This window comes from Chanos chanos, chromosome 2, assembly GCF_902362185.1.
Source record: "Chanos chanos chromosome 2, fChaCha1.1, whole genome shotgun sequence".
NCBI lineage: Eukaryota > Metazoa > Chordata > Actinopteri > Gonorynchiformes > Chanidae > Chanos > Chanos chanos.
The window spans coordinates 57,934,180-57,951,089 of NC_044496.1; the positions used below are offsets into that span (position 1 = coordinate 57,934,180).

At 41.2% G+C, this 16,910-nt stretch overlaps 1 protein-coding gene and 1 non-coding gene across 2 annotated transcripts in view; both read left to right on the forward strand.

The window, feature by feature from the left end:
- The window catches only part of LOC115805115 (GTPase IMAP family member 8-like), a 30,601-nt gene extending 15,839 nt beyond the window's left edge, over positions 1-14,762 (forward strand). The window contains exons 4-6 of the mRNA XM_030765596.1: positions 1-15; positions 1,304-1,843; positions 14,745-14,762. The exon at positions 1-15 is cut by the window's left edge and continues 524 nt beyond it. Of these exons, the coding sequence (XP_030621456.1) occupies positions 1-15; positions 1,304-1,843; positions 14,745-14,762 (573 nt within the window). The remainder of the gene's footprint in view (positions 16-1,303; positions 1,844-14,744) is intronic.
- Positions 11,648-11,720, forward strand: trnaf-gaa (transfer RNA phenylalanine (anticodon GAA)). Its single transcript has one exon. It is a non-coding gene; the product is annotated as a tRNA-Phe (tRNA).
- Positions 14,763-16,910: the final 2,148 nt, after the last annotated feature.

Genomic DNA, 16,910 nt, shown 5'->3' on the forward strand with positions numbered 1-16,910 from the left:
GAGAAGATACAGGGAGTAAGAGCAAAAAACAGAGGAGGATGTTTTCAGATTGATCAGAATATTTTGCAGCAACAGGAGGCAAAGAGAAAGATCCCTGTGGAGAAAAAAACTGTAAGACAAAAACAGGCAAAGGAAAAAAGAAACATAATTCTGAAAGGTGGGTCTATACTGTGTCAAGAGAGAAATACATACTTCTTTAGTACTTGTTCTGATGCACCCATAGTGAATATAAACAATCAGTTTGTAAGTAAGCGTTACCATGACAAAGTAGTGACAAAACTGCTACTGGTCTGTGAATATACCCTTATACATAGGCTATCTCTAATTCACCATAGAAAGCTTAAATCACGCCTACATTACTTTTTCTTCACATGTTAAAAGGGGATTTCACTCTTATTGGCCCCTTTTTCCTCAAAGTAACACTACTGATCAGGCCCCTGGGCACATGTTTTTAGGAGGCCCCCCTCCCCTTGCTTAGCTAAACTGGAGACTTTCTTTTGTTCCTCCTCGCAAAATCATCCACAAAATCTAGCCGTCTGACAAGGTCTGACAAGGTCTGACTCTACTGACATAAGTGACATGAGCTGAGACATGTTTGGCACATGGTACTCCGCAGTTCATTTTTTTATTCTGCCTAAAAGGGAAAATTCCCGCTCACCCTGGCAGTTTGTCACTGACAAAGTTAGAAAAATCCAAAGTGCCATGAAATCATTGGGGAACACTGACTGCAGATTAAATACCTGCAACGTCTCAAGCAATTCAGTTGAGCATTTTTCACACAGAGTCAGACATTAAAGACTCGAATTGGATGAGTTCAGCTCATGCTTTAAGCACGGAGAGGCCCAGGCGCCCTAGTGGTCAGATCACGCTTTAAGCCCCAGGGGTCTTGGGACCCTTACACTGTAAGGACTGGTGGGCCCTAGTGGTGAACTCACATTTTAAACACCAAGGGGCCAGGGGGCCCACACATCGTAAGCACTGAGCGGTCTGGGGGGGGCCCTAGCGGTTAGCTGACGCTATAAGCACCACAGGCCTAGTGGTCAGCTTCCGCTGTGCACGCTGAGGGCCGTAACGTTCAACTTCCTTCAGAAGTCTTGGGCCACACACTGCATGCAGCCTGAGGCTTGGAAGCCCCCTGGCAGTCTGAGGCCCCAGGGCACTGGCTCCACTGGCCTGGTCCATAATCCAGCCTTGCTATTGATACATCATTCCAGTGGGATATAGAATGTAACAGCATAGGATTACATGGTATGCTGCATCCTATTTCTCAGTGTTTACATTAAAAACATAATGTCTTTCAGAGTTGAGAGTTACACTGCTGGGCTGGGTTGCTGGTGGAAAGAGTTCAGCTGCTAATATCATCCTGAATACTGATGAGTTTGTGACGGGCAGAAGAACCATGAAATGTCACAGAGCATCTGGTGAAGTCTCTGGAAGGAAGGTCACCGTGTTGGACACACCCAGCTGGTGGAAGTTCCTTCCAAGCTACTGCACTCCAGAGTGGGTCAAGTCCGAAATTTTACAGTGGGTGACCAAGAGTCCTGAACCCCCTAATGCAATTCTTCTGGTGATTCCTGGAGACACATCATTCAAGGAAGAACAAAGGAGGATCATTCAGGAGAACATGGAGATGTTTGGAGAAAGTGTCTGGAAACACACTATTGTGCTCTTCACATGGAGTGATATGCTTGGAGATATGCCCATAGAACAGCACATTGAGAGTGAAGGCAAAGCCCTGCAGTGGGTGGTGAATAAATGTGGAAACAGATATCATGTATTTGACAACATGAATAAGAGTGATCGCAGTCAAGTCACAGATCTGCTGGAGAAGATTGAGGAGATGGTGGAGAGAAACAGTTCATTTCAGTTCAGCACTGAGATAGAGACTGAAATTTATGATGCTGATGAAGATACTGACAAGGAGATCGACAGCCAGACAAATCTATGTGAAGATGAAACCAATCTAAAGGACTTGGTCAGACAACTGGATGAGGAATGGAACGGGAGGGATGATGAATTTATGAAGAAACTGGCAAAGATATGGAGTGAATATAATCCCATTGGAAGCTTAATCAGGAAAGGGAATCAGAGCATGGAAGATGGACCCACTTGTGAGTGTTTACACTGTCTATACTTACTCTCTATGACTGGTTAGCAGCTATTTTGTGGTTATTATTTTGTGATTTTCTTTGCAGTCAGTGGAGAGAACCAATCTGCAGAAAAGTGCATAGTGGATACATCTTCAGGAGAAAATATTTGTCAAGTTGAATCATCTTCAGAAGAACCAGATTGTGTCAGTGAGTAACTTTCACCTCCTCTTATGTGATAAATATATATTTGGGTTGATGGTTCTCCACTCTACAGAAACAACTGCAGCCTTCACCACAGACTGACATGAAACTGTCTTATGCTGAACAAAGTGTCAACCAGCATGCACAAGTCATGACCAGGGTTGGGTGTCATTTGGATTTCACTGATACCAGCACTATTAGTGAGACAGCTTGTCCATACCAATATCTATAGGCACTCTAAGCAACAATGCTCCCTAATTTAGTGGACCAAAAAAGACATAATCAACAGCACTTCTTTGGGTTGGGCACAAATATCAAATGATTTTTTTTGTAAAACAAATGAATTAATGAAATAAACATAATCATTGGTTCTTGTTTCAAATGTTGATTAACAGAAACTTAAATAATGAAGATTACCAGTGATACAATAATGAAGCATGATCAAAAGGGGACAAAACATAAAACTGTGACAATGTACACACAGACAACAACAAAAATAATAATCAGCATTTTTTGTTTGGGAAAACAAACACGTTAACTTTCTCAGAGTTTAGCCTTGATCTTTTTTATGTTATTGTGTCCCTGACCAAGAAAAAAACCCTCTCTGAGAACCTCCAGGAGGTTTGGACACACAGGTATGTAGAGGAGAGCTGGGTGTCCTTCCTTCCCCAGCACCAGACAGCAGAGTCTTCTGATAGAGACAATAGTGAGGCCTCTGTAATGTAAGAGTTCATTGTTAATGTTCCGTTTCACACGACTGGTTTAATGCTCCTCTGCAGCCCTCTCCTCAGCTCTATTGATCTACATTTGATCATTTTGGGTTTCATACTTTTTTCCTTAAGTGGTATTGTTTACATGTGTATGCTGTATATAAGTTCTCTGTATATAAGTTTTCTTAAGCAGCTCTGTGACATTCAGCTCTTTTATTCTGTGTCATTCTCCCTCTTTAAGCAGCAATGATTCTCTTGCAACCAGCTGCACCTTCAGCGTCACTGTCTATGGACCCAGAGAGTGTCAGGCATTGACTAATGCTGTGATGCCCAGCCTAACAAGAATATGCTGACTTTTCTGAATTTTTTCTGCTTTGTTTAGTTTTTAGGTACTTGGCACAATTCAATGCGCTGTTGTTGAAATGTGTGTTATAAAGAGGTGCGTGTGTATGTTTTTGAATTACATGCTAAATCATTAATCAGAAGCTGAATGCATTAGTTTCAGTGAGATGCTAATATACCTTTTCAAACCAATTTTAAGCATGAACTGATCTAAATTCTACAACAGAAGTGAAATACACTGAAATTCATAAGTGTCAGTGTATTTACTTACTATTTCCACAATGTTAGTTGCCCTGAGGCTGATAACAAGTGGAAGAAGGTGCCTGTGTCCCTTGATGTGTGTTGGTATCTTGATCCTGAGTAGTAGATGGACCTTGCCTGCTCTGTTGGCTTCACAGTGGGCAAAGGGTCCAGGGAACTGGCCCCAAGGAACTGGTACTGAAATGATGCTGGTTCTTGATGCCCTGCCCAAGTTGTGACTCAAATAAGAAATTTAAAAAGTAAAGCCCTTGTAATTTTCCTGTCTAACAATGGTGTTTTAATGATGGTTTCTTTAAATCAGGAGCTGTGTCAGGGGCTAACATACAAAGTGGTCATCCTGACCTCAAGGATGAAGAAAAAGTTGCTGTTCAGTTCCCTGGTTGTGTTAAAGATCTGTTCGACAGAGAAAGAGACAGACGAGAACAGGGAATAATGTTTAGACTCTGGGAGATGTTGTGGGCCTGCAAAGAGTCCTTTGGTGAGAATATTTTACATAATTCACATAGAAACACAAACCTCTCCACCAGCTTCCAACACATTCATCTTGTATGACTCTGATAATGACAGTGACTGACTCAGGCCAAACACTGGCAGAGATTTATGATGATCTGTACGGAGCAGGACATGTAAGATTAGAAAACTCTTAAAAATAAAAACAGTGCTCTAAACATGAGAGCAGAGTGTTCAAAGGAAAGCCTACCTCAAAACCCAGAGCAGTAAGGCCTTGGAGTAGAGGTAGTTCTAGCTGATAGCTGTGAACTACAGAAATTGTCAAACACAATCCACATGTTGTGACTTCATGGAGGGCGTCTTCCTGTGTCTCTTAGATGTGAGACTCTCTTTGGATATAAGTCCATACAGTTAATCTATTTGCACAGTTGCCTTGGTGTGAATCTCATGTTATTTTTCTTTGCAGTTAAGGAAGGGAAACCACCTAAAGAAATGTTTTTCATGGAGGACACATCTCAAAGGAAACCAGAGTCTGTCAGTGCGTAAATTTCTCCTCCTCTAATGTCATAAAACCCTGAGGGATCAGGTGACTCTGCATGTGCTCCTCATGTTCTGAAAGCTCCTCTTTTCACCTCCTCATGTCCTCACTCCAGTCTCCCATTTCAGTCAGAACTAAAACGCTTTGCTCACAACATGAAGTGCAGGCCTATAGATATGTTTGGGTGATGGTCTTACAGAGAAAAGAAACAGTTACACCTTTCACTGCAGATTAACTGAAACTGTCCCATCAAGTCTCATCAAAAGTCATGGGTCTAACCAGTAGTTTAAAAGTAAATGTTGTTATAATATGATAAATATGTCCTGATATGGTGATGTAAAGTTGATTTTTATTGAATCAGACACTGCATCTGGGGCTAACACAGAAAGTGGTGATCCTGTCCTCAAGAATGAAGAAAAAATGACCAGTGAACCCAGTGATCAAATGAAAGAACTGTTGGACAGAGAATGGAACAGACGAGAAGACGCCATGATGGAGAGAGTCAAGGGGATGCTGTTGCTTTTAAAGGAATCATATGGTAAAAAATAAAGCACATCATCGTGTGTAGATGCAATTTTCTTTAAAACAAAGGTCATTTTGGCTGAAACAACTTTTTAATATTATTCTTATTTCCCTGTCTCTGGTCACTGATTTCAACAGATGCCTGCTCTGAGGCTGATGCCTCTGAATTACAGAGATCATTTGATAAAGTTTACATGTGGCTTCAGGGTTCACCCCGAGACTGTGGATATGAGACAGCTTCAGTGACCTGCACTAAAGAGGACAGATGTGATCCTCAGGAAAACACTGGAAAGAATCTTACTGATGTACATAAAACCGGTAAGACTGTGTCCTCCTAATATTTAAGAGTAAAAGTGCAACACAATAACTGCTTATCTGTAAATTCCGTAAATACTTGTTTTGTTGATTTATTTTTTTATTTTATTTTATTTATTTATCAGGGACAATGGACAATTGGCAACTGTCCCAAAATTAGCTAGAAAGCTAAATTTTATCTGCAGTCCCTGGGCAGGCGATACAAAGACATGAAAACTTATAGAACAGAGAATTCACACTGATGTTCTTCGTACATGCTGTCTTGTATCTACAGAGACAGATAATGATGTCTTTATTTACTTAAAATGTCACAGCAGTTGCTCTAAAGAATCAGTGCCCTAATTAATTTGTTAATATTGTTATTGATTCATGTTCATGTGAAGCAGTTAATATAGTGGTATTTTCATAACTGAACAGTCAGACCAGTCAAAACTTTGTGTTTAACCAGAATATGAATTTTGTGTACTTTTTCTTTTAGCAATAATATGTATGTATGAATAATATGTTTTTAATCCACAATCTGTCTGCAGGTGTAATCAGAAGAAGGACCAAGAGTCTGGATTATAAACCCGAGTGTACACACTGTCTAAGGATGGATGTGAGTCAGACTGAGTAACCAGCGCTGAAGAGGAAAAATATCACTCTCATGGAAGCAGTGAAGAGACACTGCCCTACATAAGACTGGTATATGACCAGCGTTCCCAGTTTTTATCAGGGTAAAAGTGTAACACAACACCTGCTTTACTGTAAACTCTGTAAAAACTTTTTTTTGAATATTTAAGCTGTTGTGATTTGTATGTGGTCTCTCACACGGATCCACAGAGACAGATGATGATGTCACAGCATGTTTATGAACTCATATTATCACTATAGTTACTGTCAGAGAATCAGTGTGTTGGCCATGGAGCCATCGACTAATGAAAAAACACTCACATTCTTGTGAAGCTCCTAATATTGTGGTATATTCATAACTGAACAATCAATCCTGACACTTTTTATTCTACCAGAACATATTTTATATTGTATTATTCTTATTCAGCATTATTTCACTTTATTAAACTTTCTAATTCACGCTGACTTTTATTCAGGAATATTATGAATTTTGTATAATAAGTTTAGTTATGTTTAGCTGGAATGTTGATTCCATGTGAAATATTTTGGAGGAGCGGTTTTTACATCAACTGTTTTCTTACATTAGCAATGATGTGTAATGTCTGAAATAATACAACCTCCAACTCTGAGTTTTCCACCACGTTATGGTGAGTGTGAGTCTGGACAGGAACTCTGCCACTTACTGTCAGCGTCACTCTCCCATTGTCTCCCGTCAGAGAATGTGACAAGGAACTTTATATTAAGTCTTATTTTATATTAAGTCTTAACTGTTTTATCTGGTAAATGAGCACCACAACTAAAGGGATAATGTTCACTGAGAGTTAGATGTGTACAAGCTTTGTGACTCCTGGTAACGGAATAAACTTGCCCTTCGCAACCTATGGACTTTCTGACTGTGTGTGATCCATCACTATTGTACTGTTTTATTGTGTGTAGCTTTGGGCTAATGGCCCTGAGATAATCACAGTAAAAAGCAGTTCCACACTGTGCCCACTGATCATGTTGGGCACACCAAGTGGCTGTTGGTCATGTTGGCTAAAATCACTCTCCCTGCATACAGTGATGATTGAAGGTCAGGTGGTTATAATGGGAAAAGTCTGATGAACAACCTGTCCCTCCAAACCAGTTCTTTCACTTCATGATACAACTTATACTGCTGGATACTCTTACATGACTCACATTCATTATCTGTTACTTGTAAAATACTCTGATGGAAACACAAAAACCGAATGGTGTGCATTTCCAATATAGCCTCATTGCTTTAGCAATGACTTCCTAAACATGATTAATATAGGAAGTTAGGTCAATATAAACTTAATTATAACAAAAATGAGGTAATAGTCTTAAAAATAACACCAACCATCTGCAAAACCACCAAATGCAGAAGACATGGAAACTAAAGAATATAAAATGCTTATCTTATAATCTTAAATATCATTCAAACCAGTAATAACCTGCCAGTAACTGCTTTTCTGATCCAGAGTGTTGAAGACAACAACCCCATGCTGAGAACCTAGTGTCTCCATTGCTGGAAGCATCTGCCAAGTGGCATTTCAGCATTCATGCCCCTGTCATTCATGGTATTTTAGGCTGCGTAATGAAATCAAAGGGTTTTTTTTTTATGTTGGACTATTTGCTTTGTCATTTACAGTGGGTTTATGTCGCTGTGTCTGTGTCATGGTGAGTGGTGCTCTGATTATTATTCCACTGGTTTTCTGCTGTCCATATTTTTAAATAGGTTAATCCTCATCTCTGTACAGCTATGTCTGGGGAGTGAGTTTGGCATACACCAGAACAGTTATCAGTGTCATCAGAGAGACTAATGAAACAGAAACTAGTTTAACTTCTATCATGGAAACAGATCAGAATGGCTGTTAGTGTGACAAAGACAGTGATGAAGACGTCAAAGACACGACAACGTCACATTTTAAAACTAGTTTTGCACGTTCTCCACTCCCCACGAACAACTTCTAGTGTCTATAACAAGGGAAGAAAAATCTGGAGACAAAAACTGGAGAAGTCCGTCACTTAAAGAGTGAATTCAGTAGTTGTTGTCTATGACAGATCTGACCAGCAGATAAACTTTGTGTTTAATGAGGAAGGTGGTACCAGACTGTTCACAGTGAGATTTTAATCGGTTATTATCATGGTTAACACACAGATAGTTCTTTATTGACAGGCACAAAATAATTCAGACTTTTAGCAGATTACTTTACATGTTACTTTGCTGTTTTTTTCTGAATGCTTCAGAGGCTATATTATGCATCTTAATAAATTGTAAGACAAACTATTTCTGTCATTTCATTGGGATGCATTAATGAGATATGACACACTTCATCTCAGTCCACCCTCATGAGTTTTTATAAAAAGTCATGAGAACATGCAAAAATATTGCGCCATGTAACATTCATGCTGAATGTTATGAACAGTGATAAACTGTGAATGTTCTGTATGGGCTCATACCCACAGTCTCTCTGAGATCTCATAGCAGATTCTCACTCTTAGTTCTGTTTAAATGAGTCGTGTTGTTGACAACACTGTGATTGTCAAGTCAACTGAACATAGTCTAACATGGAGGGAGGAGGAGAGAATCTGGCTAAACTAGAATCCATCAGTGTTGTCATTTCACTCGCTTACTGTGTTTCTCAGTCAGATAAAACTCTTTTGTTGGTCTTTTGTTCAGACATTTATAACAGTGTAATACGATATACTGTCCTTTCATTTTCCAAATAGAAAATGCCTTAAACTGCTTTCGCACAAAAGCTTATGACAGTCGACTTCTACTGATCATCACATGGATTCCTGCCCCTTTGAGGAGAAGCTGAAATGGTCTCCTAGGTGATGAAATGTAGGGAAGAGGAAAACAAGAGAAAATGTCGCAGGGGGGAGCAAACAGCCAGCGTGATAAGATCTCAAATGTGTGTGAGGTCGTTTCAAAGTTCATCTTTATAATCATGGTGTTTTCATGCTGGGAGAATCTGTCTGAAAGAATCAATTCATAGAAAGGGAACAGCAGACCCCTCAGAGGGAAAAATATTCTGTGCTAAATAATCATTAAGGTGCTGATAGTAACATTATGACAAATATGTTAGCAATAGTACTAACTGACTGGACTGGACATCGTGAACCCACAATCAACCTTTTATAATATCATTATACAATGAATGAACGGCATTGCTTGAACACATTTAGTCCCATTTGAAGTGTATTGACTTTATTTAAAGTAAAGAAGGTTTGGGACTGGCGCCAATCATTCAAATCCTTTACTACCCTCTCAACCCATGCCAGGCTGGCACTGGAGTCAAAAAGCTGAGTGTTGTTTAGTACTGAACATATCTGTGCTGACACCACCCACACAGCCCCTCACAGTGGCTGAGCCTGAATCTGCCAATGAAGGATAGGAAAATAAAACCCTACCTATCAGATAGTGACGGCATGTTTAAATATCCCACATCAGATTTGACCAGTGAAGTAAAAAATGATGTAAAACCTCTGTATGGAGAAAGAGGGCTATGAGTACAGATGTGCACTGCTATCTGTCTGTATATAAATCGTCTTTCATAATGTATAGAGTTATGGAGTATAATGTTATTGAACATAGAGGAAGACTCTAGAACCATAATATAAATCAGCTATGCCCTCAGTGTGAGAGTGGACTGCAGTAAAGACAGGTTGTGGAGCTGTAAAGGACTACTTTTACGCAACAGACACACAAACCATTGTTATCTGACTTATTAAACATATGAGTCTTATAACATGTTCTAAAATAGTGTTCATGCAGTGATACCTGGATGGTTGTCACTACTCCGCATCACAGTGTTTTCACGTTAACACCTGGACAGATACCTGTCACTTTATAGTAACAGTAAAAATCAGCATGACTCAGGGAATAAACTGGTAGCAGGACAAAATTATATGTAATGAGGTGTTATAGTTTCACCACATGATCAATATTTTAGATAACAGTTGTTTATTAATTGTTTTATTGAGTTCTTGGTTGGCAAGACCAGCTCTAAATCAGCATATTCCAGTTTTACAAAAAAAGTCCTGTACCTTTCAGCTGAGTGAAAGAGGAGTTAGACTGAAGTATTATCTGATTGGTTAAGATGTTGTTAACACAGGTGTAATCCTCATACCCATTTGTGTGATGGTGTTTATCGCTCCGCAAGAATTTCTGATAGCATATAGTATCTGGTGTTTTAACAAGCTCTCGTCTGCCGTGTCATGAATCAGGAGTTTAAAAATGAATGCAGATGTATTTGCTGAGGGTTTATGCCTGACTGGTGGTTTAATGGTGGTCTCATTGATTCAGGTGCTGTGTGGCAGTGACAGAAGTAACAGTATATTTTTGTTGCTGTTCCTTTTTTGCATTCACTGATTTCAGCAGAAGTTTCTTCTGAAGCTATTGCAAGAGGTCTACAACCCAACTGAGCCCAATTAAGGTCCAACACAACATGTTAACTATCGGCCAGATCAGACTTGATCTTTTCATGAACGAGTCACCCACATGTTTATTAAGCTCGGATATAACCTGGGCTTTATTTTCCACCCAGTGCAGGACTCCAGCAGACATCTATGAATTACAAAGATCGTGAGACAAAATGCTGGTGTGGCTTCATACAGGACATGTTTCCATGTTCGACAGATCTCAGCCACTCCCTGGATATAAGTCAGGGTAACTTTTTTTTGTCTCAAAATGATTTTGGAGTGAGTATTGTGGAATTTTCTGGACAGTTTATGGAGAAAAAAAAACAGATAGAAGAAGCGGAAAAGTCTTCAGAGGATGAAACATCTCAGTGGGAATCAGAGTCTACCAGTGAGGAACCTTCTCCCTCCCTAAGGTGATCACACCACCAGAGATCCATCTATTCATTTCTCCACTCTCATCTCCCATAGGAGCCAGACCTAAACACATGCTTTGACCTTCACAAAAACCTAAACCAGACATAAACACATGCTTTGACCTTCGCAAAAACCTAAACCAGACCTAAACACACGCTTTGACCTTGGCAAAAACCTAAACACACGCCTTGACCTTCGCAAAAACCTAAACACACGCTTTGACCTTCACAAAAACCTAAACCAGACCTAAATACACACTTTGGCCTTCTATTCATTTCTCCTCTCCCATCCCCAATCACTGCTATTCTCTAGCGTATTTAGGGAATTAAAAAAGTGAAATTATAAAATTAATTGTATGTGCCGGATGCTCAGAAAGTTTAGAAAATTAATAAACCAGCTCAAAAAAATTGCATAGTAGCCATTTCTCTATTTGCCATGTGTAGCCAAAAAGTATTTGTGTGTATCTGTGACATTTCAAATGAAAAATACACTATAGACTTAAAATTATTAAAATATAACATAAAATCTGGGTACTGCATTATTTGTTGGAGTGACCGTAATATTCATGAAAAATCCATCATTATGGATAATGTATTAACCAGATAATATGGTACTCTATTGCACTTCCCAGCACTTGTTGTTATTTTATCAGTTACTATTAGGGGTCTCGTCCAGCCTATGACAGCATGAGCAGAAGGCTGGGGGGGTGTGGCTAACTCACAGAGTGTTTGATCATATTGTTGACCACATTCCCTACGTGCAGTGCCGAAATAGCTCAGTTGGGAGAGCGTTAGACTGAAGATCTGAAGGTCCCTGGTTCGATCCCGGGTTTCGGCAGCTGTGATGGGTGACAACGTTTTGGGGGCAGCTATGGCCCAAAGGTTAGTTTAGAACTGAAAGGAAAAATGTGGGGGGGTGAACAGTACCCCCCCCAACATGCATGGCTGAAGTGCTCTTGAGCAAAGCACGTAACCCCAAACTGCTCCCCTGGAGCTGTGGCTGCTTACTGCTCCAGGTGTGTGTGTGTGCTTACTTGCTCACTGCTCTTAGTGTGTGTTCACCACTCTACAGTTGGGTCAAGGTACAGAGGTCAAATTTCCCCACTGTGTGAATAAATAAAGGGATTAAGGAATGTCATTCTGGACAGATTAGAGTTACTGAAAATGAGTAATCTGCATTCTTACCGCAATCTTTTGCTTATAAGGTAGTTAAACCTGATTGATGCACTAATTGTACATCACTTTGGTTTAAAACCATCTGCCAAATTCCAAATTGCAAATTGGATATTCCGTTCATCTTTCACAGAACTGCATGTATCCAGTTTTTCAGCGATCTGCCATTGCTGGCGAAGTCAACAAAGGAATCAGGTATGATATAAAGGAGAAGGCCAACACAGAAGGCAAAGGAGTGCTGTGAGATAACCATCCCAGCCAACCATCCAAAAACTTTTACATCCAGATTTAAAATGAGCTCTCAATGTGTCATGCCATAATGGGCTCTGGTCACTAGAGGGCGACATCAGATGAGAAGTCAATGCCATCCATGTGACACAATTTCTTCCATGTTGAGTCCCTAATTATTCTCCAGCCACCAGGCTCGTGATTCATTTTACCCACCTGTTCCTCATTGTTAACACGATTTAAACCCTGTCTTCATCGCAGTCTCTTTTCTGTCTTGGTGTTATTTTAAATAAGTTTAGTGTGCTTGAATTGCTTGTATTTTCTATTACCTTGTGTACTCTGTCATTCACTGTTTTGTTGTTTCTCAGTCTAAGGAATATAAATATTTTGTCCCTGTACAGTAAAAGTCCACCCAAAGCTGTGAACTATGAACTGTCTCTTTCCTGTTCTTTGGTTCTACCCAGCAGACACTCTGGGAGAAAGCCATTGGTCTGTTTGGTGCCCCACCTTAGTGGGATGACATTATGAACAATCTTTATGGTAATATGGAGTCAAAGCTGCTTTTACTGTCTGAGGGACCACACAGAGATCTGCCTCCTGATTGCCTGGAGAAAACATGAGGTGGATTTTTTTTTTCCAAAATCTGTGTCTTCTGCCATTAATTGTGAATAAAAGTATTGTCATAACAAACTATAGACACATAAATTATTAAAGAGGTGAACCAGCAAATCTAAAGTCTATCAGGGCATTATTCCTGACACAACTGTGACATGATACCACTGGTGCCAACCTGTAACGCTGGCATCAGGGAGTAAGGGTACAAGTCCATTTCTGAGATACTGGAACCAGTATGCCTGGCACTAACAACCATACCACACCTAGAGTTCCTTACGTCACTCATTTTACTCTGACATTAAACCCCCCAGCACCCGGGTCCCTCGGCACCCGCCTGCCTGTTAGATGAGTCTGCAGTGTGCTGACTTAAAGTCCTGTGTTGTCCAGTGGGCTCTGAGGATTGTAGTTCCAGCTGAGATTTTGAGCTGGTATCAAATATGTATGTGGAAACAACAAGTACTCTTTTAAATCCAGCAGCTCTTAACTTCTATGGACTTATTTATATTTACATGCAGACATACAGTGTCTGTATGGTGATGTCCGAGGGGTATATGTATTTCAGCCTTACATGCTCATTTTCATTGCTCTTCATGCATCCGGACAACAAACTTACCCCATATTCAGCACTTTAACCTACTGTGATCTTTCTCATGCCTGACAACATGTTCATGTCAGCAGAATGAGGCCTCTCGCTGTGTCCGGCGAATAAATCAAGTCTGTCTTTTACTGACTCTTATTTTCCCTGTTTTCAGACAAAAAAAAAAAACTTGGTATAGTTGTTACAATGTTAAAGAGGAGCAGCACTGAGATCCAGAATTCTTTTTCCCCAGTCCCGTGGAAGGCTTAAGACAGCACGTGGATTCCAGAGCATAATTCAAGCTTTTTCATGATCACATTTCTGAAATTGGCTGTGCACTTTTAGCATCTATTCACATTCTACCGCCAGAGGGCAGCATTGCGTTATGAACTGCGAACATCTGCAATCGTTAAGCTGGTCTAAAACGCTGTCATGACATACCAGAATTTACTTACGTACTATAAATCGTGCATTATGTATTTGGTGTGAGTCAGAGTAAACATACCCAAAGACTTCCTAGTGTGACTTTCAAACTGATGGGTCATATGGACTGGAAATATTGATGAACTGAACACATCTGGGGGTTTGGCTGATCCCATGCACGCTGTCTCCAGAGCTACACATCCCTGTTTCCTGACTTCTTTAACGAGTCTAAAACTAGCCTGTTTTTCTGTCAAAAGCTGTTTTATTCTGTCCTTGTCTCCAGAGCAGTCCAGGAGGGTGGTGGTCTCCAAGGCATTTAATACAGAAATTACATTAGCATGTGTTAATATAGAAGAGGACAGGCCATCTCTCTCTCTCTCTCTCTCTCTCTCTCTCTCTCTCTCTCTCTGTGTGTGTGTGTGTGTTTGTGTCTGTGTGTGTGTAAATGAGCTTCTGTCAGTGGCATCACTGGAGTTTAATGTCGACTTTAAACATACATTGTTAGCCACAGAATAATCAGTGTGAGGGAAATTCTACTGTGAATTAAGAGTGAACAATGACATCAACTTTGTTCCACCATGGAAATGAAAAAGCTAGGTATGCTAAAAAAAAAACAACAACAAAAAAAAACAAAAAAAAACATTTTCATGGTTGAGGTAACACTTAAAACCATTGTAACATATATGAAGTGATGGTTAATATCTCTTGTGTAACCAAATTGTCTGGCATCAGCCTGTGTCTGAAGCCTTGACAAGAATGTTAGGAGCCAATTCTCTGCTGAAGTGTCTGTACCATTGGGGTTGCCAAGGTTTCTCATTGATTTGTGTCTTGTGTTGTGTCTCTCAGGCCTGTAATAAACTCTAATTGGTTAATTAATTTATGGTCATTGGTTCACTGTCCCTAAAGCAGCTCAGGATGCCCATAGGGAATATGGGGAAAAACTCTTACAGCTGCAGTTTCCCCAGGTTAAAACCTAACACCCCTAACACCATTAAAACCTAACACCTCTAACACCATAAGAATTAAAGTAATTTCTTTCCCTCCATCCTTCCTTTCAACTTCTCGTTTTCTTTCCCATTCTCTCTCTCTCTCTCTCTCTCTCCCTCTCTCTCTCTCTCTCCCTCTCTCTTTCTCCCTCTCTCTCTCTCTCTCTCTCTCTCCCTCGCTCTCACCAGGCATTGTGTGAAAAACAGGAATGTCCATCATGCTGTGCTTTTCTCTGGCTCAGCACGGGGCCATGGCAGGGATGGAAGATCCCAATCTCCAGCTCCTCATGCATCCTCCACGTGGCTATTCTCTAATGAGGCTGACTCCAGATCAGTGTGATGAGATAAGCATTGTTAGATGGCCTCTGTATTCATCTTCTTAACAGATATGCAGTATCTGCATTTCATACACTGGAAGGAAGCCAGCTGGAGGTTACAGGCTGCTTTAGCAGGGAGAGACATGTGGTTTGCCTGTGCTCAGGTTTATACACCCATGTCTCTGGGGTCCAGCATCTCTACTGTTTTTGAGTCATTTTATTTTATAACTCTTACTATTGTCCTTGGCTTGGATTTTGGTGAAAGTACCTGCTATAACGCACATCAAAGATTCGCCACTGGACTCAAAACCTTTTTTCCTTTTTTACTGCCGCTGTCCCATGAGCACTGACCATAACCAAACTGTGGGATACAGTCCTCCCTGTGGGGTACACTCCTCTAAACTCATCCCCTGTGGGGTACACTCCTCTAAACTCATCCCGTGTGGGATACACTCCTCTAAACTCATCCCCTGTGGGGTACACTCCTCTAAACTCATTCTCTGTGGGGTACACTCCTCTAAACTCATCCCGTGTGGGATACACTCCTCTAAACTCATCCCGTGTGGGATACACTCCTCTAAACTCATCCCCTGTGGGGTACACTCCTCTAAACTCATTCTCTGTGGGGTACACTCCTCTAAACTCATCCCGTGTGGGATACACTCCTCTAAACTCATCCCGTGTGGGATACACTCCTCTAAACTCATCCCCTGTGGGATACACTCCTCTAAACTCATCCCCTGTGGGGTACACTCCTCTAAACTCATTCTCTGTGTGTTGAGTCCGTTTGTCCTGTCTCGTCCCGTCCGGTCGGTCTGGCCTGTCTGTGACAGATGCCGGGCCTTTCCTCCATGACCTGCTCCACTGCCTGCCATTTAACCCCTCAGGGGAGAACAGCCCATGATCTAGATTTGCCACGCCAAAAGGAGGGTCAGCTCCTCTCTGCTCTCCCCTGCTGCCTGCGTTTGTGCACCTCCTTGTGCTCCTCAGCCTCCTGCACATCTGAGGTCTCAGCCCCAAGCCCTGGTCCCTCTCCGAGAGGAGAGACATCACCCTCAGCAGAGGCCGGAGCGCACTGTGTAGTGAGATCTTCAGCTGTCATGCCCGCAGCTCCGGGCAGACACACACAGACACACACAGACACACACACACACACACACACACACAGACACACACACACACACACAGACACAGACACACACAGACACACACACAGACACAGACACACACAGACACACATAGACACAGACACACACACACACACACACACACAGACACAGACACACACACACAGACAAACACAGATACACACAGACACAGACACACACACACACAGACACAGACACACACACACACACACACACAGACACACACACACACACAGACACACAGACACACACACACACAGACACACACACACAGACACACACACACACACACACACACACACACAGACACACACAGACACACACACACACAGACACACAGCTGCAGCGAGAACAGGGAGCAAAAGATCGAGAGAAAGGAAAGGGTGCAGAGATAGAGCAAAAGATGAAAAGATTAACAGGGAGAATTTAAAAGAGGAGAAAGACAGAATGTTTCAGGAAAACAAGCGACAAAAGACACAAGTTTGACTGGAAATTACGCTCCGGAGAGGCCAGTGGTTCTGACGGCTCTCTAGAATCCAGGGAGCTCTTCGGTTCACTCGG